The sequence below is a fragment of the Saccopteryx bilineata genome, chromosome 8 (assembly GCF_036850765.1).
Source record: "Saccopteryx bilineata isolate mSacBil1 chromosome 8, mSacBil1_pri_phased_curated, whole genome shotgun sequence".
NCBI lineage: Eukaryota > Metazoa > Chordata > Mammalia > Chiroptera > Emballonuridae > Saccopteryx > Saccopteryx bilineata.
Genome location: NC_089497.1, coordinates 70132788 through 70155528, shown reverse-complemented (window position 1 = coordinate 70155528; position 22741 = coordinate 70132788). Strand labels below are relative to the sequence as shown.

At 43.6% G+C, this 22741-nt stretch overlaps 1 protein-coding gene and 1 pseudogene across 1 annotated transcript; both read left to right on the top strand.

Annotated features, from left to right (window-relative positions):
• The first annotated feature begins 6671 nt into the window (after positions 1–6671).
• LOC136312040 (spindlin-2-like) lies at positions 6672–7623 on the top strand (annotated as a pseudogene).
• Positions 7624–15610: 7987 nt separating this feature from the next.
• On the top strand, positions 15611–21946 carry LOC136311916 (5-hydroxytryptamine receptor 3C-like). Its single transcript, XM_066241241.1, has 9 exons — positions 15611–15677; positions 17277–17452; positions 17831–17875; positions 18301–18410; positions 18682–18851; positions 19041–19201; positions 20632–20836; positions 21372–21587; positions 21717–21946. The coding sequence occupies exons 1-9, from the start codon at positions 15611–15613 to the stop codon at positions 21944–21946; spliced, it is 1380 nt and encodes a 459-aa protein (XP_066097338.1).
• The last annotated feature ends 795 nt before the right edge of the window (positions 21947–22741 follow it).

Below are 22741 nucleotides of genomic sequence, written 5' to 3'. Positions count from 1 at the left end.
TGATCCATGTACACTGGAGAAAAATGTATACTCAGTCACTTTGGGATGAAATGTCCTGTAGATGTCTATCATATCTAGGTGCTCTAGTGTTTTGTTTAAGGCCACTATATCTTTGTTGATTCTCTGTTTGGATGACCGATCTAGAGCCGTCAGCGGTGTATTGAGGTCTCCAAGTATGATTGTATTTTTGTCAGTTTTTGTTTTAAGGTCAATAAGTAGCTGTCTTATATATTTTGGTGCTTCTTGGTTTGGTGCATATATATTAAGAATTGTTATGTCTTCTTGATTTAGTGTCCCCTTAGCCATTATGAAATGGCCATTTTTGTCTCTGAGTACTTTTGCTGTCTTGTAGTCAGCATTATCAGATATGAGTACTGCTACACCTGCTTTTTTTTGGATGTTATTTGCTTGGAGTATTGTTTTTCAGCCTTTCACTTTGAATTTGTCTTTATCCTTGTTACTTAGATGAGTTTCTTGTAGGCAGCATACAGTTGGATTTTCTTTTTTAATCTGCTCTGCTACTCTATGCCTTTTTATTGGTGAGTTTAATCCGTTTACAGTTAGTGTAATTATTGACACTTGTGAGTTCCCTATTGCCATTTTATAGATTGCTTTCTGTTAGTTTTGTGTCTTGTTTGATCCTTCTCTTTCATTTTTCTATCTTTTGTTTTTATTTGGTTGTATTCCGTACATCTTTCCTCTGTTGCTATCTTTTTTAAATCATGTGCTTCTGTGGTGGTTTTTTCAATGGTGGTTACCTTTGAGTAATGAAAAGGGTTCCTACCCTGTTCATTGTAGTGCACTATTTTGTGAGTACTTTTGCACTCCATCGTCCTTTGCTACTGTTAATCTCCATCCTCTCCCCCCCCCCTTTCTTTTTGTTGTTGTCACAGTTTTAAATTTGGTTTTATTGTGTTCTTGGAGCTTCTACTTGTGGCTTTGTTTTTTGTTGTTGTTGTTCTTTGTATCTGATTGGAGAACCCCCTTTAGTAATTCCTGGAGTGGAGGTTTTCTGATGATAAATTCCCTCATCTTTTCTGTATCTGTGAATGTTTTTATTTCTCCTTCATATTTGAAGGATAGCTTTGATGGGTATAGTATTCGTGGCTGAAAGTTCCTCTCTTTCAGGACTTTAAATATTGCAGTCCACTCTCTTCTAGCTTATAGAGTTTCTGTTGAGAAATCTGATGATAATCTAATGGGCCTTCCTTTATATGTTGTATTCTTCTTTTCCCTGGCTGCCTTGAGAATTTTTTCTTTGCCGTTGGTTTGTGCCAATTTCATTATGATGTGCCTTGGAGTAGGTTTGTTGGGGTTAAGAAAACTCGGAGTTCTGTTTGCTTCTTGAATTTGAGGCTTTAGTTCTTTCCACAGGCTTGGGAAGTTCTCATCTATTATTTGTATGAGTATGTTCTCCATTCCATTTTCTCTCTCTTCTCCCTCTGATATACCTATTATTCTTATGTTATTCTTTTTGATGGAGTCAGATAATTCCTGTAGGGCTATATCATTTTTTTAAATTTTTGAGTCTCTTTCTTCTTCTCTCTGTTGTGCCTCAAGTTGCTTGTCTTCTATTTCACTAATCCTCTCTTCTATCTGTCCTGTTCTATTAGCTAAGCTTGTTACCTCGTTTTTCAGCTCGTGAATTGAGTTTTTCATCTCTGTTTGATTTGTTTTTGTGTTTTTTTTTGTGGTTTTTTTTGTATTTTTCTGAAGCTGGAAACGGGGAGAGACAGTCAGACAGACTCCCACATGCGCCCGACCGGGATCCACCCGGCACGCCCACCAGGGGTGACGCTCTGCCCACCAGAGGGCGATGCTCTGCCCCTCCGGGGCGTCACTCTGCTGCGACCAGAGCCACTCTAGCACCTGGGGCAGAGGCCAAGGAGCCATCCCCAGCACCCAGGCCATCTTAGCTCCAATGGAGCCTTGGCTGCGGGAGGGGAAGAGAGAGACAGAGAGGAAGGAGGGGGGGTGGAGAAGCAAATGGGCGCTTCTCCTATGTGCCCTGGCCGGGAATCGAACCCGGGTCCCCCACACGCCGGGCCAAAGCTCTACTGCTGAGCCAACCAGCCAGGGCCTGATTTGTTTTTATAGTTTCAGTTTCCTTGGAAATATATTCTTTGTGTTCATTGAGTTGTTTTCTGAGCTCCCTAAATTGCCTTTCTGTGTTTTCTTGTATATCTCTGAGTATTTTTAGGATTTCTATTTTAAATTCTCTGTCATTTAACTCCAAGGTTTCCAATATATTAAATTTTTTCTCCATAGATCTTTCCTCATCTATCTGTGTTACTTCTCTTTCTTTTGTATCCATGATATTCGATTTTCTCTTCCTTAATGGCATCTGAGGGTGGTTTTGTTGATAGTATTAATGAGATTTAATAAAAAATAAAAAGTTTAAAAAAATAAAAATAAAAAATCGAAAAGAATTGTTTTTTTAAAAAATTAATAAATAAAGAAAAATAAAATAAAATAAAAATTTTAAAAAAGAAAATTATTCCCCCCCTCCTCTTTTCCTCTCCTCTCCTCTCCCCTCTTTCTTTAGAAAATCTTGTGGTGAACTGTGAATTATATTGTACTAAATAGAACAAACAATGCCTGTAATGGAGGGCCTGAATTGGGGAGAAGTAATAAAGGGGCAAAAACCAAAAAACAAACAAAAACAAAAAAGGGGGTATGGACCCACAAAAAGAAAATAAGGAAAAAATTTGGGTCAAGAATAAAATGATTTGCTTTTAGGTGTTGGTTGACTAAGAGTTATGATGAGAGGAATAAGAAGGAAACAGGAAAATGGAGGGACAAATTAAAAAGTTACTATTGTATTTAGTGGAACAAGAACTAGATAAAATGGAGAGCCAGGGATGGGAACACTGGTAGTGAGTGAAAAAGGTCAAGTAAAAAAACCCCAAAATGCCACAAACGTAAGTTTGAGTCCCAGATAAGATAATGTGTTCATTATTGAGGTTTGAATGAGAGGAGACGTTAAGGAGAAAGGAAGAAACTAATATAGAGGGAGAAAAGAGAGAGAGAGAGAGAGAAAAAAAAAGAGGGAACCACTAAAAGAAGAAAAAAGAAAAAAGAGGAGAGAGAGAGTTAAGGGTTTTGGAGTGTAACCCTCATAGAGAGATAAGAAGAGGAAAGAAAAGATAATGGGAGATGTAACACTTATGGGTAGTGTAGTTCAAGGAGAGGAGAGAGTAAGACCGGAGGGGAAGAAAAAAAAAAGTCAAGAATGAAGATAAGAGAAACAAACGAACAAATATAATAAAATGGGATAGGTTATAAAGTCTGCAGATTATTCTTGATTTTGAGAGGTTATCTTCTTGCTTTTCCTTTTCTCTCCCTCTTCCTGGTCGGTGACTCGGTACCCCAGGTTCTGCCCCTTTGGCACGCTCAGGTAGAGGTTTGCAGTTGATAAGTTTCTATGGCGATGTCATGTATTGTGCTTCAGTCTCGTTGTAGTCAAGGCTCATTAGCATTTATAGGCTCCGACAGTGAGAGAGTCTGTGTTCCTGTAGCCTCTCTCCTAGTCTTTCCTTCCTCAATTAGTAGCCTGATAATCCAGCTATGGGGTTGCTGCTGCCTCTGCCTGGATAGTAAGAGGCTCAAAGAGCTAGCAACTCCCCACTCTATTCCCTCTCAGCACAGGGCTCTGGGTAAGGCTCAGTCAGTCAGAGCTGCTAGCATAATCAGGCGGGGCTTCCGCCCACTGTTCAGTAACATGGGCGGGTGCCCACTCCCCGGGTGCTTAGAAGAAACTCTTGCTCACTATCTGTGCGCACAGATCAGGATATCAGGCCAGAAGTCTCACACTCTGAGTGAAACCCCCACCCGCATGGAAAAGTTCCAGCATTGGAATTGGCTCTCGCTCCCTCCCCGTGCGTGGCTTTTTTAGGGCACTGGGGCGGTCTGGAGATTCCGCTTTGGGCTCACACAAAGGCCCCTGACTCTGCCCCTCTGTGGGATAACACGGGCACACACTGCCAAGGCACTCAGAGGAATCTCTTGCCCTCTCTCCGTGCGCGCTGACCAGGATATCAGGCCAGCTGCCTCACCCTCTGAGTGAAACCCCCGCCCACACGAAAAGTTCCAGCGTTGGAATTGGCTCTCGCTCTCTCCCCATGCGCGGCTTTTTCAGGGAGCTGGGGCAGTCCGGAGATTCTGCTTTCAGCCCACACAAAGGCCCCTGACTCTGCCTCTCTGTGGGATAACACGAGCACCCACTGCTGAGGCACTCGGAGGAATCTCTTGCCCACTATTTGCGCACGCCGACCCGGAGATCGAGGAAAATGGCTGCCCCACTTGTCTTTCTTTGTCTGGGTTTGGCGCGAGTGTTAGCTTGTATTGACTGGGTTGCCACAGGCACAGTTTTTCCTCGGCTTGGATCTCTGTGCCACAGCCTGGTTTGGCCGTTTGTGCCGTGGCCTGGATCTATTCACCCCCTTTGCCTGCCTCAGTTTCTATATTCTCAGTTCCCAGTGAAAGCCGCCCTGTTTAGGTTAGTGAGGAAGGTGGAGCATTTCTTACTCCCTATTTCCTTCGGGGTTTGATTATATATTTAGCCAATTTTTTGCTCAACCCTACCTTCGGGTGTATTGTGAAACATCTGGAGGCTCCAAGGATAGGTTTTTCTGTTTCTGGTTGAAGATCTTGTTGAGTTTTGGGGGAGATTTATCGGTATCGCTTCCTACCGCGCCATTACTCTGACGTCATCTCCCAAGAACTTTTTAAACAAGATACAAAAACAAAATAGAAAGACTGATAAACTTTTATTATATTAAAATTTAACCTTTTGTACAAGATCCCATACATGAAGATAAAGCACAAGTTATAAATGATGTTTTTCAATATAAAATATACTAATAATTTCTACAACCCAATAAGAAGTGGCAAATAACCAAACAGGAAAATAGGTCAATGGGTGAACAAATGATTCACAGAAAAGGAAGCAAGAGCAGCCACTCAAATAGGTTTAAAAAGATACCCAATCTCACTAGTAATCAGGGAAATGGACATTAAAATAACCACAAGATACCATTTTATGTGCATCTGAGAGCAAAATGTAAGTATCTGACAATACCAAGTGTTGTCAAAGATCTGAAGAGAGAGGATATTTCACACATTGCTGATAGAGTATCAACTGATAGAGCCACATTAAGGAACAATTGGCAAATTTAGTAAATTGTATTCCCAAAACTAGTGGCTTGAAGTCAGGAAATTTGTTTCTGGGTGAGTGTACCTGATCAGCAGTGCAGACCCAGGGTGCCAGTGGCTTTGCCAGGGTCAACATGTGGCTTCCAAAGTTTCTCTACTTATTGCTACCAACAGTCACCCAGGTGGGAGGAAGGAAAAAAGAGTGTAAAGGAGGTGTGACCTGCTCTTCAGGCACCAGCCAGGAAGCTGCCTGCATCATTTCTAATCATATTCTACTGTTGACAATTTAGTCATATAGTCACATCTAACAGAGAAGAAAACTTCTCTGGGAATGCAGTGCTCAGTGGGGCAACCAGAAGCCACTTACAATTCCATTACAGTGGAAGAAAAGAAGAGATTTTAGTAAAAGCTAATGGTTTGGTTTGGTTTTGCTTTTTGAGAGAGAGAGGAAAGGGTGGAGGAAGGGAGAGAGAAAGAAAGAAAAACATCAACTCATCATTCCACTTAGTTGTGCACTTATTGATTGCTTCTCATACTTGCCCTGACTGAAGCTCAAACCAGCAACCAGGATCGAGCTGGTGACCCTAGAATTGAGCCAGAGATCCCAGGATCAAACCAGCAATCTTGGCACTCTGGGACGATGCTATGTCCACTGTGTCACCAGCCAGGGCAAAGCTAATGGTTTTTTTATGCCTATCCCTATATCCAGCAATTCCACTTCTGCATATATGCTCTCTAGATTAGTCTTTCTCAGCAGGAGCTTCTGCAAGTGAATTAAGCCCTACACAAAATTATTTGAGTGACTATTTTCTTAATTCTCCCAAGGATAACACACAAATAGTATCACCTAGATGCCCAGGGGAAATGAATTTATTTAATTCATTACAAACAATGAGTATCTTAGGACATTAGAATTTAATGCCATTAGCTGAGAAGAGGCGACCAGAAGGGTCTCCTACACATCTGCACAAGGACATACACACTGCTCACAAAAATTAGGGGATCAAGGAACATACAGATACTCCAGTACTTTCAGCCTTTTGTAGTGCATTTTCATCAATGAAATAAAAGTTGGTTTTGCATCTCATTTGCATAATTGAACAACTTTCTTTGACTTGTCATTTGCTTTTCTGATCTTGTTTAATAAAAAAAAATCAAGTGTATTTTTTATGCTTCATATTCATTTTGAAATATCCCTTAATTTTTGTGAGCAGCATATTTGCTGTGCATTGTCTGTAGTAGAAGAAAAATATCTAAATCCCACTACTAAAAGAACAGATAACTGCTTGACTTGTGGTGGCACAGTGGATAAAGTGTCAGCCTGGAATGCTGAGGTCGCTGGTTCAAAACCCTGGGCTTTAATGATTTGTAAATATTAAAATTTAACAAAGCTTGGAAGTAAGTACACAGGTGCTTCTAATATTATTTGCTCTATTTTTAGCAACCTTTAAATATTTCATAATTTTAAAGTTTTAATATCAAAAAAGAAGAAAGCACCACCAACAGGTCACACAGGCATGAAGACTCCCAACACACAGGAAGCCAAAGGGCAACAAACCAGGGCACCAGCAGGATGAGCCACAGGGTCTACAAATACGATGAAGAACAAAACCTTCCAAAAGAAACAGAGGTGCAGGCCCTGGCTGGATGACTCTGATGTTACAGCATCCTCCTGAAGCTCAGAATTTTCTGGTTTTGACCCCTGGTCAGGGCACATATAGGAACAGATGTTCCTTTCTTTCTCCTGTTCTCTCCCTTCCTCGCTCTAAAATCAACAAAATAAACACTTTTTAAAAAAGAAAAAAGGGAAGGGCAGACCTTCATCCCAGCCCTGAAGAAACATGGGCTCCAGAATTTCACTCAGATGGAAGGAAGGCAATCAACTCATCCATCTATCACCCACTGAAAAGGAACATTTCTGGATCAGGTGCCTATAAATCCCTCTCTTTACCTTGTAAAATATAACAAAATTGACTGTGTCTATGGCCTGGAACTTCACAGAGATGAAAAAGTTTTATCACTTAAAATTTTTTCCTGACAGGATGGCATCGTCTCAAATCAGTGATGCAAACCTTGCAAATACCAGAACTGGTAAAGCTGTGAAACATGTTTGAGTGCAAGCATGGTTCTAAGGATGGATGGAGAGGGGTGGTCTTAGCCCAAGCACCAACCATGAAAGCCTGGTTTTACATTAGTATTGAGAAAGATCTTTTCCTGTACATGTACCAGCTTCTAGATGATTACACAGAAGAAGACCTCCTCCATGTCATGCCAGAGCCCAGTGTGTCTCCTCCAGCAGATAGGGAGCCAGAGGAGCTACAGAGAGGTAAACATGTGGAATATACCAAAGAAGAGGGCTCCACATGGATGGGCGTGGCCATTCAAGTGGAAGCCAAACCCTCTGTGTACTTCACCAAGTTTGAAGGTGATTTCCATATCTATGTCTATGACTTGGTGAAAAAGTCCTAACTGTAAGGGTACAATTTGCCACATTTGTGAAAACAAATGTATACTTTGTAGACGTGGAAAATAATGTTGCTTTTCAGTGTATTGGGAGCTTAAGTGTCCCCATTAATTCAACATCTTTGCCAGCATAACTGTTGTTCTGTTCTGAAAAATACAAATATATGTGGACATAACGTGCTGTGTGTAAGGACTTTATCATGTGGAACAGATTGGGTGTGTTTGGTGAATGGAGCATGAAAGGAAGGAACAGCTGTAAATTCAGGCTGTGAGTAAAGTTCAGCTAGCATCATTTAAAAAGTTTTAATGTCATAGGCACAAACATTTCTCCTCTCAATGGAGATACGTGCAATGTAACAGACTCTTACAGGTGTGCATGCACACAGTTTCTACTGGCAGGACTTCCTGCCGCTCTCTGGCCCCCGGCAGGATCGGAGCACTTTCCTCAGCACTTCTCCTGGTAGGACTTCCTGCCGCTCTCTGGCCCCCGGCAGGATCGGAGCACTTTCCTCAGCACTCCTCCTGGTAGGACTTCCTGCCGCTCTCTGGCCCCCGGCAGGATCGCAGCACTTTCCTCAGCTCTCCTCCTGGTAGGACTTCCTGCCGCTCTCTGGCCCCCGGCAGGATCGGAGCACTTTCCTCAGCACTCCTCCTGGTAGGACTTCCTGCCGCTCTCTGGCCCCCCGGCAGGATCGGAGCACTTTCCTCAGCACTTCTCCTGGTAGGACTTCCTGCCGCTCTCTGGCCCCCGGCAGGATCGCAGCACTTTCCTCAGCTCTCCTCCTGGTAGGACTTCCTGCCGCTCTCTGGCCCCCCGGCAGGATCGCAGCACTTTCCTCAGCTCTCCTCCTGGTAGGACTTCCTGCCGCTCTCTGGCCCCCCGGCAGGATCGGAGCACTTTCCTCAGCACTCCTCGAGCTGCCGCACTTCCACCTGTGCCTCAAACCCTGCAGGACCCAAAAGCTGCATAGCAGATATCTTCATATAAAACAAAATAAAAACTTACAAAATCTCCCTGAAATATTTCAAATAGCCCTGGCCGGTTGGCTCAGCGGTAGAGCGTCGGCCTAGCGTGCGGAGGACCCGGGTTCGATTCCCGGCCAGGGCACACAGGAGAAGCGCCCATTTGCTTCTCCACCCCTCCGCCGCGCTTTCCTCTCTGTCTCTCTCTTCCCCTCCCGCAGCCAAGGCTCCATTGGAGCAAAGATGGCCCGGGCGCTGGGCATGGCTCTGTGGCCTCTGCCTCAGGCGCTAGAGTGGCTCTGGTCTCAATATGGCGACGCCCAGGATGGGCAGAGCATCGGCCCCTTGGGGGGCAGAGCACCGCCCCTGGTGGGCGTGCCGGGTGGATCCCGGTCGGGCGCATGCGGGAGTCTGTCTGACTGTCTCTCCCTGTTTCCAGCTTCAGAAAAATGAAAAAAAAAAAAAAAAAAAAAATATTTCAAATATATTAATTATAGGTTTAAAAAAGAGTGGTCATTCAGGCTTCAATGCACTATGGCACCATTGTGGTCTATCTTAGGATGACCAAGGCAAAGACTTATATTTAACTTATCAACAAGATATTGATCGCAACGCATCCTCTCTTTGAAATGTGTTTGTGTCATGAAGTGTTGGGTGTGGTGGATATGTCTAACACACAGGCAAGGGGCTAGAGAATCCATTGCAATGCAGACTTGTATATATTTTAAAATAATATTTATATTGTGTGATACTGAATGTACTCATTCATTTAACATATGATAGAGATATAGTGGAGATAAAACAGATGCGTTTCCTGCTGTCATAGAACTTAAGAGTCCCAGCTAAACATTAATCCAAATTTAATGTATACCTGTGGTAAGTACTAGAAAAGAAAGGTGTATATTACATCTCAAGGATAGTGGGAGTCAGCAAGGTGAAGGTGGTGAGGTGGCAGAGGAGAGGATACTCCAAGTAGAGAACAACAAAGGCCAGGTGGAGGGAGGAGGAAAGGAACATTTTTCCAAGGCTGCAAGACTACAGCAAGGTCTTTAGAGTAAGAGTGAAAGGCAACCATTGCACGGTTTTAAAAGATGAATGGGATAAGGTTGAGAAATCAAATTTGCATTCTGAAAGCTGTACTGCAACTGGCAGACTGGAGAAAGGAATTCTCCAGCTAGTCTGGAAGAACAGAGCGATTGCTCTGTTCTAGGAGTGATTGCTGTCCAGGAAAAAGGGTGGTGGCTTGGTCTAGGATTGTGGTGGAAAAGAAGGAGAGAAGTGGATGGACTTGACAGCAATTTAAGAGGTAATGTCATGGACCTTGTTGATGGATTAGATGCAGTGGAATGAGAAACAGAAATGTCCAGGGATACACAGAGGTTTCTAGTCACACAACTGGATGGACAGTGGTACATGCATAGACATGATAAATGCTTCACTACAGTAGCCTCCTGACACCCGCCTCTACCTAGCTTGTCAGGAACTAATTAATGTCAAATGGTAACAATCACCCCACTTCTGCTGTGCTACTCACACTGACTTCTGCTGGTTATGAAGACAAAGCTTCTCTTGCAGATCAGTTTTGCCATGAAAGTCATTTTCATGAAACCAGGCTTTTAAAAAAATAATTAATAAGTCAAATCTTTTATTTGACATCATGGAAACTTTATAGTGTGACAGGATATGGCACCTCTTTAATAAAATAATTTTAATAAAATAAAATATGACTGTGAGTATATTGAGAAGTAACAATACCAAAGAACATTTTTAAATTCTTATCCCAAAATTAGAACTAGGTGGATGATATGCTGCCTGCAGCACGTGGACCATTGATGTAAAGAAAAAGAAAGCTATTCCACTGTAAATGAGTCAGTCTACGTTTATATTGCTCAGCAAAATAGAAAAGAAGAGGATCTAAGATGTAAACAATGCCAAATGGTATCAGAGCATGTTATGCACACAAATGTTTCGCAGTATTTTCAATAGAGAACTGCAGTGAGCTGAGTGTTCATGTGATACATAATAGTAGAGTCACAATGTAAGTCACATCACACATTTATCTTATGAAGAAGAGTAGCACACACTCCCTATCTTTGTAGTTATCCTTTCCAAGCTCATTAGCAGTAAGGGTAGTAGTTAGAATGAAATAAAGGATTGCTTTAAAAATTTTTTGGAAGTACTTATATTGCTATGCACTATCAAATGGGTCCAAAACATAACAGATAGGTGTTCAAAAGTTAGTTCTCTGTTAAAAAGAAGAAAATAGCCCTGGCCGGTTGGCTCAGCGGTAGAGCGTCGGCCTGGCGTGCGGGGGACCCGGGTTCGATTCCCGGCCAGGGTACATAGGAGAAGTGCCCATTTGCTTCTCCACCGCCCCCCTTCTTCCTTTTTGTCTCTCTCTTCCCCTCCCGCAGCCAAGGCTCCATTGGAGCAAAGATGGCCCGGGCGCTGAGGATGACTCCTTGGCCTCTGCCCCAGGCGCTAGAGTGGCTCTGGTCGTGGCAGAGCGACGCCCCGGAGGGGCAGAGCATCGCCCCCTGGTGGGCAGAGCGTCGCCCTTGGTGGGCGTGCCGGGTGGATCCCGGTCGGGCGCATGCGGGAGTCTGTCTGACTGTCTCTCCCCGTTTCCAGCTTCAGAAAAATACAAACAAAAAAAAAAAAGAAGAAAATAATTAATAGCAATTACCTAATTTTAGGAAAATAATATTATCCACCATATTAAATGAATGTTGTGCTGATACTATAGTCTTATGTGTACATAATCTGTACATTAATTTTAATTTTATAGTGGTATAAGAGCTGTAAGGATAAGGACTTTATGCTTGGTTTCATGAAAGTACATATTTAAATAATATTATAATATAAATAATTTAAGTAAGCATCAGGGATTGAGGAGACTTATTTCCCTTCAAATAGAGCTGAACCTTATGCAAGTTTGTGAGACACTGGGCATTATACCAAACTTTAGTTTGGTCTTTAAGGTCTTCCAGGATCTGGCCCCACAATATTACCACAGCGTCAGTTCCTGCCACTCTCCTACTCAGATCGGAGGTCCTGACAACAGTGTCACTTCCATGTTTTTACTTTAGCTATTCCCTCCAGAACAAACCCAACCCATCTAAATCTACTCAGCTAAAACAACAAGCACCACACCCCATAGACATCCTTAGGATTTTCATCCTCCCAGAATGATAATGAAAAATGATATAGTATGTCTAACATCTCAAATGGCAAGGTATGTGTGGCTCACTCTCCCACATTATTAAGAAGTATGGATTGGACACCTAGAAGGCCACAGCATGAGAGGCAGTAGGGTCCCACTAAAAGAAGCTATGACCAATAGTCCAGCCAGGATGGAGCCTTCTCACCAAAACAGGTGTAGGGACTTCTCAAGTGTTTTGCTTTATAAATATGGGTGCTTTTTTTAAATTTTTTTATTTTTTTTATTTTTATTTTTTTACAGAGACAGAGAGAGAGTCAGAGAGAGGGATAAATAGGGACAGACAGACAGGAACGGAGAGAGATGAGAAGCATCAATCATTAGTTTTTCATTGTGCATTGCAACACCTTAGTTGTTCATTGATTGCTTTCTCATATGTGCCTTGACCGTGGGCCTTCAGCAGACTGAGTAACCCCTTGCTCGAGCCAGCAACCTTGGGCTCAAGCTGGTGAGCTTTTGCTCAAAGCAGATGAGCCCGCACTCAAGCTGGAGACCTTGGGGTCTCGAACCTGGGTCCTCTGCATCCCAGTCCGATGCTCTATCAACTGCACCACTGCCTGGTTAGGCTATAAATATGGGCTTTTTATCAGAAGAAGAGACAAGCAACTTTGGTCTATATCGGTAATAACCTTTTTGGCATGAATTCCAGTTCAGAAAAATTAAAAATCTATGCAGGTAACATTAATTTTTCATTAGAAATAGTTCATATATTGAGTCCCAAGATCAAATTATATGTATTCTTAAAATGCAAATGATATACTTTATTGATTAGAAGACCACCAATGGGAAAGATTCCTATTACTTTTCAGCTACTAAAATGTTACTGCCTGCCTGACCTGTGGTGGTGCAGTGGGCAAAGCATCTGCCTGGAATGCTGAGGTTGCCAGTGTGAAACCCTGAGCTTGCTGGGTCAAGGCACTACTATATGGAAAGCAACTACTACAATTTGATGTCTCCTGTTTCTCCCCTCTCTTTCTCTCTCTCTCTCTCTTTCTTCTATCTAAAAACCAATAAAAATATAAAATAAAATGTCACTGTCTGAGTATGTTTGAGAAGTAACAATACCGAAGCATCTTTTTTACACTCTTATTTTAAAATTAGAGCTAGGTGGATGGTATGTGGCCACAGCAGGCAGGCCATTGATCTAAAGGAAAAGAAAAGAAAAATATTCTTCTTTGAGTCAGTCTAAGTTTATAGTGCTCAGTGATTCAGAAACAGCCTGTAATTCATATTTTACATTCTGTTTGCGTGTAAGTTCTTATAGTTCAAATAATATTTCAGGTTTTAAAATACTTACCTTTTTAAATTTTTTTATTTATTTAAACATGCCACTTGCAGTCTATATTCTATCTGTAGTAAATTTAAGATAATTTCTTCAAATTTTCTTCTTCTGGATTTATTCTATTTACTGAAAGCAGTATTTCCCTCAAATAATCCATGGAGTACTAGTCCTACAAGATATTCTGAGAAGCAGAAATTTGCAAAGCCAACCAAGTTTGGGAAATGATATTTATAATATTCAAGTCACATGAACAAATATTAGCTAACTATGCTGAGAAATTCTACAATCATTTGAAAATACTAAAATAATTTTTCAGAAACAGCATTTAACATCCTGTAGAACTAGTGCTCTGCAGAAAATGCTTTAAGACATGCTGATCTAAAATCATTTAAAAAAAAAGAAAAAAGAAAAAAACTTCCCAAAGGGGAAGGGATTTTCAAATGATGAAGTCATGCTGATGGCTGAGGGAGCAACCTTGTCAGTATCTGCTGAGGGGGGCTGAGTGAAAGGGCTCATGGGAACGGGGGTGGCTTTAGTCCACCCGGACAGTTGGTTCCAAAAGATTCCCTTCAGGCTGAAGCAACCTGAGCAGTCTCAGGTGAGCCAGGATAACAAGAACTACTAATTCCTGCCATTATTTCTGCTTTAATTTGTTAATTGCTCAGGATGGGAAAAGCACTATGCATACATAATCTCTAACCACATAAACCCCTTCAAGATAGGTGTTATCCTCCCAATTTTAGAGATGAAGAAACTGAGGCTGAGAGAAAGTGACATGATTCCGGCAGAAACAGAATTTAGTCTTAGACCCTTTCTACTGCCATCATACAGACCGAGTCTGTAAAGCTTCTTCATTGCAGCAACTGCTCTCCCTTTGTTCTCTAAGCCAGTGGTTTTCACCATTTTGCACTTGGGGATCGGTGAAAATAGGCAATCTAATTCAGGGATCGTGAAGACAGAAATCATCCTGAGCATAAATAAATTCGACTAAGATCATTGGGTCTATAATCTTCATACAACATCAGGTGGTTAACTCCTTCACAGATTGGCATGAAACTTCTGGTGGACCTGTGGTTGAAAAACATTGCACTGATGATCCTCCCTGGAATCTTCTCTAATAGAAATAATTCCAGAGTAAAACAGGTTAAATCATTGGTTATTTTAACCCATTTAACCATACCATGTCTGGTTTCCTTTATGAACCAAATATTTGCACACTCTAAATCTGACAAGACTTCTGATCACTCAGGCATGAAACAGTAATTTTGAAATTATTTCTCAAGGCTCTTTAAAAATCACATAATATCACTGCACCTGACCAGGTGGTGGCGCAGTGGCTAGAGCATCAAACTGTGATGCGGAGGACCCAGGTTTGAAACCCCAATGTCGCCAGTTTGAGTGCAGGCTCATTCGGTTTGAGCAAGGTGCACCAGCTTGAGTCTATGGTCGCTGGCTTGAGCAAGGGGTCACTTGCTCTGCTGTAGCCATCCAGTCAAGGCACGTATGAGAAGGTAGACAATGAACAACTAAGGTGCCACAATGAATTGATGCTTCTCATCTCTCCCCCTTCCTGTCTGTCTGTCCTTATCTGTCCCTCTCTCTGTCTCTGTCACCCCCCAAAAAAATCACACAAGAAAATTAATCTTAATAGTCAAAGCCAACTCAAAAGCTTATAGAGACCAAGCAGGTAACATCAGTGAGGGGAGCTGGTCAGGAATAAAATAACATAACAGTTGGTGACAAGAGACTGCGATTGCTCTCCCAAAGGGCTTAACTGTTTCTTAGCTTTGGTACAGTGCCATCAAGTACAAACTTGAGCCCAGTATTGCTTGACCTTATTTTTCAAATGAATCCAGAAACAGTTTTTATGTGAAATCTCCCAGTTTTAAAATGTTGACAACTAATTTCCTTAAAACATCAGCATGGCCAAAAACAACATAAACTTGCAGGCTGATCGCTCATGACCCCATAAGTAAGCTTCTACTAAAAACAGTATTACCTCTGCCATCTCCCCTCTACCCACTAAACACTCACTGTATCCTGGGTCCACAATTGCTCCTGACACACTAAAAAATCAAAATTAAGATCGGTCAGTACTGGAGTCATGTTACAACTCTAGAGACTAAAGTTGATTATAACAAAAGAGACCCCCAGTGTTTAATGGCAAGAGGGTTACCAATAAGTGCATGTGTCACTTGAAAGCAGTGGTAGTTATTATGTGCCTCTTCCATGCCAGAGTGTCTCCGCAGTATGAGGACGCCAATAGCACTGCTCCAGTGACCAAGTATTTTTGCTTCCTCTCCAAACTGATTTTCCAGATTACTTTTGGAAACTAGATTTCGATCCAGTGAGGTCACAGGATGGGTAGTCTCCCATAACATTCTCTTAGCACTAGGGGTGCTTGTTAGAGGGGTGGCTAATGCCACCCGACACCTGTATTATTCAAAGTTGGGGCTCAAGGTGTGGCCTCTGGTCTTTTAAGGTCAACCTCATCGCTAAGTCCCCAGAGAAGAGTCAAGGAGAGGAGGATGGAAAGAGGTTGGCTCCATGGGGAGGGACAACTCCTCTGCTTCATTCTCCATCTGCTGCTTCAAGGTAACATGGGACAGAGAGCAAGGGCGAAGCAGACATATAACTTTTGGGAAACAGAGAAACCAGGCTAATTCTTTTTTATATGTTTATTTTATTGATTTTTAGAGAGAGAGGAAGGGGGAGAGAGAGAGAGATGGAAGGAGGGACACGAACATTGATCTGTTCCTACATATGCCTTGACCAGGGATCAAACTGGCAAACTCTGTGCTTCAGGATGATGCTCTTGATTCCTAGGCAGTCAATGATTCCTGCAGTCAATTGATTCCTAGGCAGTCAATGATTCCTGCAGTCAGTTGATTCTTAGGCAGTCAATGATTCCTGCAGTCAATTGATTCCTAGGCAGTCAATGATTCCTGCAGTCAGTTGATTCCTAGGCAGTCAATGATTCCTGCAGTCAGTTGATTCCTAGGCAGTCAATGATTCCTGCAGTCAGTTGATTCTTAGGCAGCCAATGATTCCTGCAGTCAATTGATTCCTAGGCAGTCAATGACTGGATGCTCATTTTGGTAAAAATGGAAACTTATAACACTGATAGCTTTGACCTCTTCCTAGGATCCTAACAGTTAGCTCACTCTTCTCTCCTGCTTCTATTGGCTCTTTTTTCCCCGTGTCTTTCTCTTTCCAAGTATATAATCTTTCCCATGGCTTCTGAATACCAGGTGAATATCAGATGATGTTAAGAAGAAGAAAATCCTTCTTGAAATAGGTGAACTGGAACAGGGAAGATGCTAAGGGGCAGGACATGAATGAAACTTGTCATTAAAGAGGAAAACTTTTTCAGTATAATTTTCCCTGTCTAGAGTATTTTTCCTGTTCATTATTAAAAATGAGCATTGAGGGGTAGTATAACATCAAAGATAGATAAAAAGAGATATTACCACATTATTCTTTGCCTCTACTCCACAAAATATAATTAGAAGGGGCTGAGTATGAGATCGGTATCAAGGAACTCTCTTTAAGACAGTCTCAGGGGTAATGAATACTGAGTTTAGAAGGACAATAGTAGATAGTGGAGACACATAGAACGTAGTAGAGACACAATAAATACTCATTAAATTGAAAAACTGGGTCCCTTCCTTAAGGTCACACATATCTCATACTACTTACCTGATGCCACCAGTGTGTAAGGCCATACCACCCTGAATGCACCTAATCTCACACTACCTACCTGACTATTCCCTTTATCACTGATTTAAGATCATTAGTCCCTTATTAATATCTGGTGAGGAGGAGGACCATAATTGCAAAATTTGTCACTGACCTCACTGAGAAGGCTCAAGGACAGAGAGGAACAATGGAAGGACATTGAGTGAAGGTGGAAAGGTTTGTGGCAAAATTGTTAAGAACATATCAGGACACAGAAAATCAGCGGTCAGGGTTAGGTTTGCATACACCTTTGGACATGTTTTGCATGGAGAAAGAAACAAAGGAGTTAAGGATGGAGCCCTGACTCAGCTCACCTCATCAACTTCCACCATTTGCTTACCAGCCCAGCCCATGTTCCCTGGCTCAGGAAGGAGAAGCTCCCATCTCCTCCCAGGCCCCCACCGTCTCACTGTGCAGAAACACCCCTAGGCTCCAGCCCTGGCACTCCTCTCACAGGGTCTCCGGGAAGAGGAGACACTGTCGCCATCAATTGCTCAGGCTTCGACCAGCAAGGGGTGGATCCTGCTGCCTTCCAAGCAGTGTTTGACAAAAAGGCCTTCCTTCCGGTCACCAACAACAGTGGCCCCACTCATGTCAACATCTCCTTCACTCTATCTGCCATCCTGGAAGTGGTAAGTCCTGACCCAACACTGCAATGGTCTAGTGGTAAGCAGTGGGTCTCTGGACTGGATTTTGTAATATTAAGAGCTCATTCCTGGAGCAGGAAAATATGACGGGGAATGCTATAATGATATTACTGCAGGTAAAATCTGTTCCTTTTTGCAAATACTCCACAACAAACATAATCCCAATGGCCTCATACTATTTTATTTTGGGGTTTTTTTTTCATTTATGTGTCCCATATGCCCTGGATTATTTGACCTACATTTTTCGGTGGTGTATGATTAAAAAGTATAATTGCCACACAGAACAGTCTTGGAAATGAGTAAAGGTGGCATTGAACCTGACTTCATAGAGTTAATGATCCTGGATGAAAATTGTTTTTCCAGGATGCACAGCTTCAACTGATGACATCATTCCTGTGGCTAAATATGGTATGATAGGCTCAGTTTCCCCTTAGTATATAGTGCCTTCCTTTTTCTACTCCTGGGTCCAACTTTGCAGACTACAATCGGTAAAGCTGAGAAGATCCATGAATTAGACAAGTTCAGACAGAGCCAGAACAACAATGAAAACACAAAGCTTCCTGACTATTCTGTCAGTATAGGAGGGCAGAGATGGGGCACAGGGAGAAGGTTGAATAAACCAAGGTCACGGAAGCCAATATTTAAATGGCTCCTTCCCAAGGAATCCAAAGCCAAGCTCAAGGTCTCCCTTAAGAGCACTGAGGGAGAAGTGGAAGTAAGACTGTTAGTGACATTGTCACCAGAAAGTGAAAAATGGAATGTAGAGTGCAGGAGGTAGAGCAAGGCTGAGACTAGTTCCAATCACAATTGTCCCATGTTGTGGTTTTCTCTAGATCTGGTACAATCCATTTATCAGATGGAACCCAGAGGAGTGTGGAGACATCAGGAAGCTCAGCATAGCAGCAGAGAAACTGTGGCTTCCAGATATCTTCATCCAGGAGTTGTGAGTACCAGGGATGAAAAGAGCAAGACAGAAACCATATTTCCAGAGAAGAGCATAATGTAGCCAGCAGGGGCCACACAAAGACTCAATTCGGAAAGGAGCAGTATCTGAACTAAGGAACCTAATAAATCCCCAGAACATGGAGATAGGTGGGAGGGGCAAATCAGATGAAGGAGGCTGGAGCACAGGAATGGGAGGACCTAAAAGAGAAAGAAGGCCAAGTCTGATGGGGAATCCACAGCACCCACCTCCCCGTCCTTCTCACATACAGCATGGATGTGGATCAGACAGCTACAGGGCTCATGGTCTATGTCGACAGTGAAGGGTATATGAGATACGATAAGCCAATGAAGGTGATCAGCATCTGTAACCTGGACATCTTCTATTTCCCCTTTGATGTACAAAACTGCACGCTCACCTTCAGCTCTTACACTTACACAGGTGAGTGAGGCTCATAAATAGTAGTCTGTTGAGAGGGAGAGAAAGGATTTTGGGAGAGAAGAGGACAGGAGGGTGGGAACAGTGAGAAAATCTGGAAGGGGTGTGGAAGCTAAGTGGCAAAAAATCCGACAGTCTGGGCAAGGGGGTTGGGACACTTGGGGAGGCTGAGGTGTCTCGCTCTCTTTGCAGTGGAGGACATGGTCCTGGGCCTGCTGAAGGAAGTGCAGGAGATTTCAAACACATCACAGAGCCTCATTCAGAGCAAGGGGGAGTGGGTACTCCTGAGTATCCACCAGAGAACGGTGAAGATGACTGTGGACACCAGTCAGTACGACCAAATCATTTTCTATGTGAGCTCAGGGCCCCTGATTGTGATCTTAGACAGCCACATGCATAGCTTGTGTTCCCACTAGAACATAATCTCTCCCACTAGAAAGTACGCTCCACAAGGGCAGAGATTTTTATCATTTTTTTCACTGATAAAATCTCTAGTATTTAGCACTCAGTAACTATTGATGGACTAAGTCATCCCCGAGGAAGAAACAAAGCCCCTGTGGCAGTGACTCACGTGAGAGTGAGCCCCCAGCCCCCAGGCCATCAGGACTTTTTAGAGGACTTTTTATGTTTACTTTGAAAAGGAGATGGTGGAAGACACAGACAAGTATGGAGATTACCAGAGGGAAAGTGGGGTGGGGGGAAGTAGAATAGGATAAATGGGGATAGAAGGAGATGTGACTTGGGATGGTGAACACACAATACAATACACAGATAATGTATTGTGGAAGTGTACACCTGAAACCCATGTGATTTTATTAACCCATGTCACCCCAATAAATTTGATATAAAATTTTAAAAAGCCCTGGCCGGTTGGCTCAGCGGTAGAGCGTCAGCCTAGCGTGCGGAGGGCCCTGGTTGATTCCCGGCCAGGGCACACAGGAGAAGCGCCCATTTGCTTCTCCACCCCTCCACCGCGCCTTCCTCTCTGCCTCTCTCTTCCCCTCCCGCAGCCAAGGCTCCATTGGAGCAAAGATGGCCCGGGTGCTGGGGATGGCTCTGTGGCCTCTACCCCAGGCGTTAGAGTGGCTCTGGTCGCAACATGGCGACGCCCAGGATGGTCGCAACATGGCGACGCAGGATGGGCAGAGCATCCCCCCTGGTGGGCAGAGCGTCGCCCCTGGTGGGCGTGCCGGGTGGATCCCGGTCGGGCGCATGCGGGAATCTGTCTGACTGTCTTTCCCTGTTTCCAGCTTCAGAAAAATGCAAAAGAAAAAAAAAATTTTTTTAAAGAGAGAAATGGTGGAAAAGTTATGAAACTCTGTCTTGGATATTTTATGACTGCAAATTCTAGTAAACCCAAAATACCTGCCACTGCCTTGCTTCCCCTCCCACTGGTCTCACTTCCCCCAGCAACGTCACTACTATAGATCTTAGACTTTGATGAGAAGGGCAAGCAGAAATACAAGGATAAAATGCACATGATAACCTCAAAATCCAGTCCCTCAATCCTGCTAAGAGCACATTGGTAGGGATAAAAATGTAAGTAGAGAAAGTTGACACTTTAGGCCAGGAAGGAATGAGATGTTTCAGTGGTGAGCAGCATGGTAGAATCAAATGCTGGGAAGGCAGACTGTGGTTAAGATGGCTTTATTGGAGAGAGAGGACAGTGAAAGTGATTTTTCCTTCCTAGACAATCTGTTGTACAAATCTCAACGCTTGCTCTAAACTTGCTTGGCAACCTCCCAGCCTACTCCTCACTTGCCCCCTCTCTCCTCCCCACCAGGTGGCCATCAGGCGCAGGCCCAGCCTCTATGTCATTAACCTGATGGTGCCCAGTGGCTTTCTGGTTGCCATCGATGCTCTCAGCTTCTACCTGCCCACAGAGAGCGAGAACCGTGCTCCTTTCAAGATGACACTTCTGCTGGGCTACAACGTCTTCCTGCTCATGATGAATGACATACTTCCAGACACTGGCACCCCCCTCATCAGTATGGCCCCTCTTTTTCAGGAGAATAGAAGCAAGGGGGTGGGGGATGGGATGCTGAGAGGGACCAGTGGAACCAGTTCAAACTGAAAAAGTATCTTTAAAAAGAGTCCTTTGGGGCCTGACCGGGCGGTGGCGCAGTGGATAGAGCGTCGGACTGGGATGCGGAAGACCCAGGTTTGAGACCCCAAGGTCTCCAGCTTGAGCAAGTCCTCATCTGGTTTGAGCAAAAGCTCACCAGCTTGAGCCCAAGGTCGCTGGCTCAAGCAAGGGGTTACTCGGTCTGCTGAAGGCCCGCGGTCAAGGCACATATGAGAAGGCAATCAATGAACAATTGAGGTGTAGCAATGCGCAAAGAAAAACTAATGATTGATGCTTCTCATCTCTCCGTTCCTGTCTGTCTGTCCCTGTCTATACCTCTCTCTCACTCCCTCTCTGTCTCTGTAAAAAAAAAAAAAAAAAGAGTCCTTTGGGAAAACAGGAAACAAAAATGCCTGAGAGGTGCCACTGGCCCTCACACAGGCCTGCCTTCTCTTCAGGTGTCTACTTTGCCCTGTGTCTGTCCCTGATGGTGCTCAGCCTGCTGGAGACCATCTTCATCACCTACCTGCTGCACCTGGTCACCACCCGGCCCCCACCCATGCCCCAGTGGCTTCATTCCCTGTTTCTGCACTGCACCAGCCCAATGAAATGCTGTCCCACTGCACCCCAGAAGGGAAACAAGGGCCTGGGCCTCACCCCAGCCCACCTACCTGGTAAGGAAGTCACCACTGCCCACATGTCCTCCTCCAACACCTCCACGTCTCGCTCTTGCCTCCTTCTCTGTTCCTCTCCCTCTCCAGGTGAGATTTGCAGCCCACGGCTCAGTCTCTGCCTCTCCTCAGGTCTGAACGAGCCCATGGCATTGGTGGGAAAGGTGCCGGGTCCCCCAGAATCAGAGTTAAATGGGTTTCCTGAGTCAACAAGGGTCCAGCAGGAAGACGAGGCTCAGAAGCAGCACTTGGTCAGCCTGTGGGTACAGTTCAGCCACATGATGGACACCCTGCTGTTTCGCCTCTACCTGCTCTTCCTGGCCACTACCATCATCACGGTCACTGTCCTTTGGAACACCTAGGCAGATGCCCACCTGCAAGCTGCAGCCTGGAGCTTCCCTTGCATCTGGAAACCAGCCAGGCTCCCATGCCCATCCAGATCCCAGACTCACAGCCCTGGCAGCCGCCTTGTTTTTATGCAGTCCTCCTGCGCAGGCAGACCAGACCTGGGTGCTTTCCTACACCCTCCCAGAGTCAGGTCCTTGCTCCCGCATGCCACCAACTCTCTTCAGTCCTCCCACAGTCTTGCCTGCTTGTCTCCTCAGGAATATTTCCTTGACTGAATCATCCCTAATTAAACCCCTCTGTAGAAAATACTTGTTCTTTCCTGCATTATATTATAGTATAAAAAAGTTGGGATTAACTTCTTGCAGAAACTTCTCATTACCCCAAAAACTTCTAATTTTCTTTTTTTTTTTTTTTTTTGGTCTATCTGAGAACATGTGGAAGAGGAAAAGAGGAGAGAAGGGACCAAACCTATTTCAAGGAATTATAATAGAAGAGGGATTAACCTCCTAAATCCAATTATCTTGGATTTAAGCTTCAAAAATTTATAATGTGCCAGAACCAAGCGTTTCTTGCTTAAAGAGTGAAGCCTTTTGTCACAGCCTGACATATGACTCATTCATCATTAAGCACTTAGAGTGCTAACATAATCCCAAATTAACATTAACTGTCTGTGTTATAATGAGTTGATCTGCCCTTAATCATGCTAAAAAAGAACATGGGGCCAAGGAAGGCACATTTGAAAATGGCATCAGCTTTTCTTGGAAGTTACACAAATGAACTGGAAAATTTCCCTTCCTAGCACCTGCCTC

Coding starts and splice junctions, on each gene's coding strand:
- LOC136311916 (XM_066241241.1), top strand. CDS start 15,611: ATGGAAAGAGGTTGGCTCCATGGGGAGGGACAACTCCTCTGCTTCATT. Junction 17,876..18,300: donor CATTCCTGTGGCTAAATATG/GTATGATAGGCT, acceptor GGTTTTCTCTAG/ATCTGGTACAATCCATTTAT. Junction 19,202..20,631: donor ACGACCAAATCATTTTCTAT/GTGAGCTCAGGG, acceptor CCTCCCCACCAG/GTGGCCATCAGGCGCAGGCC.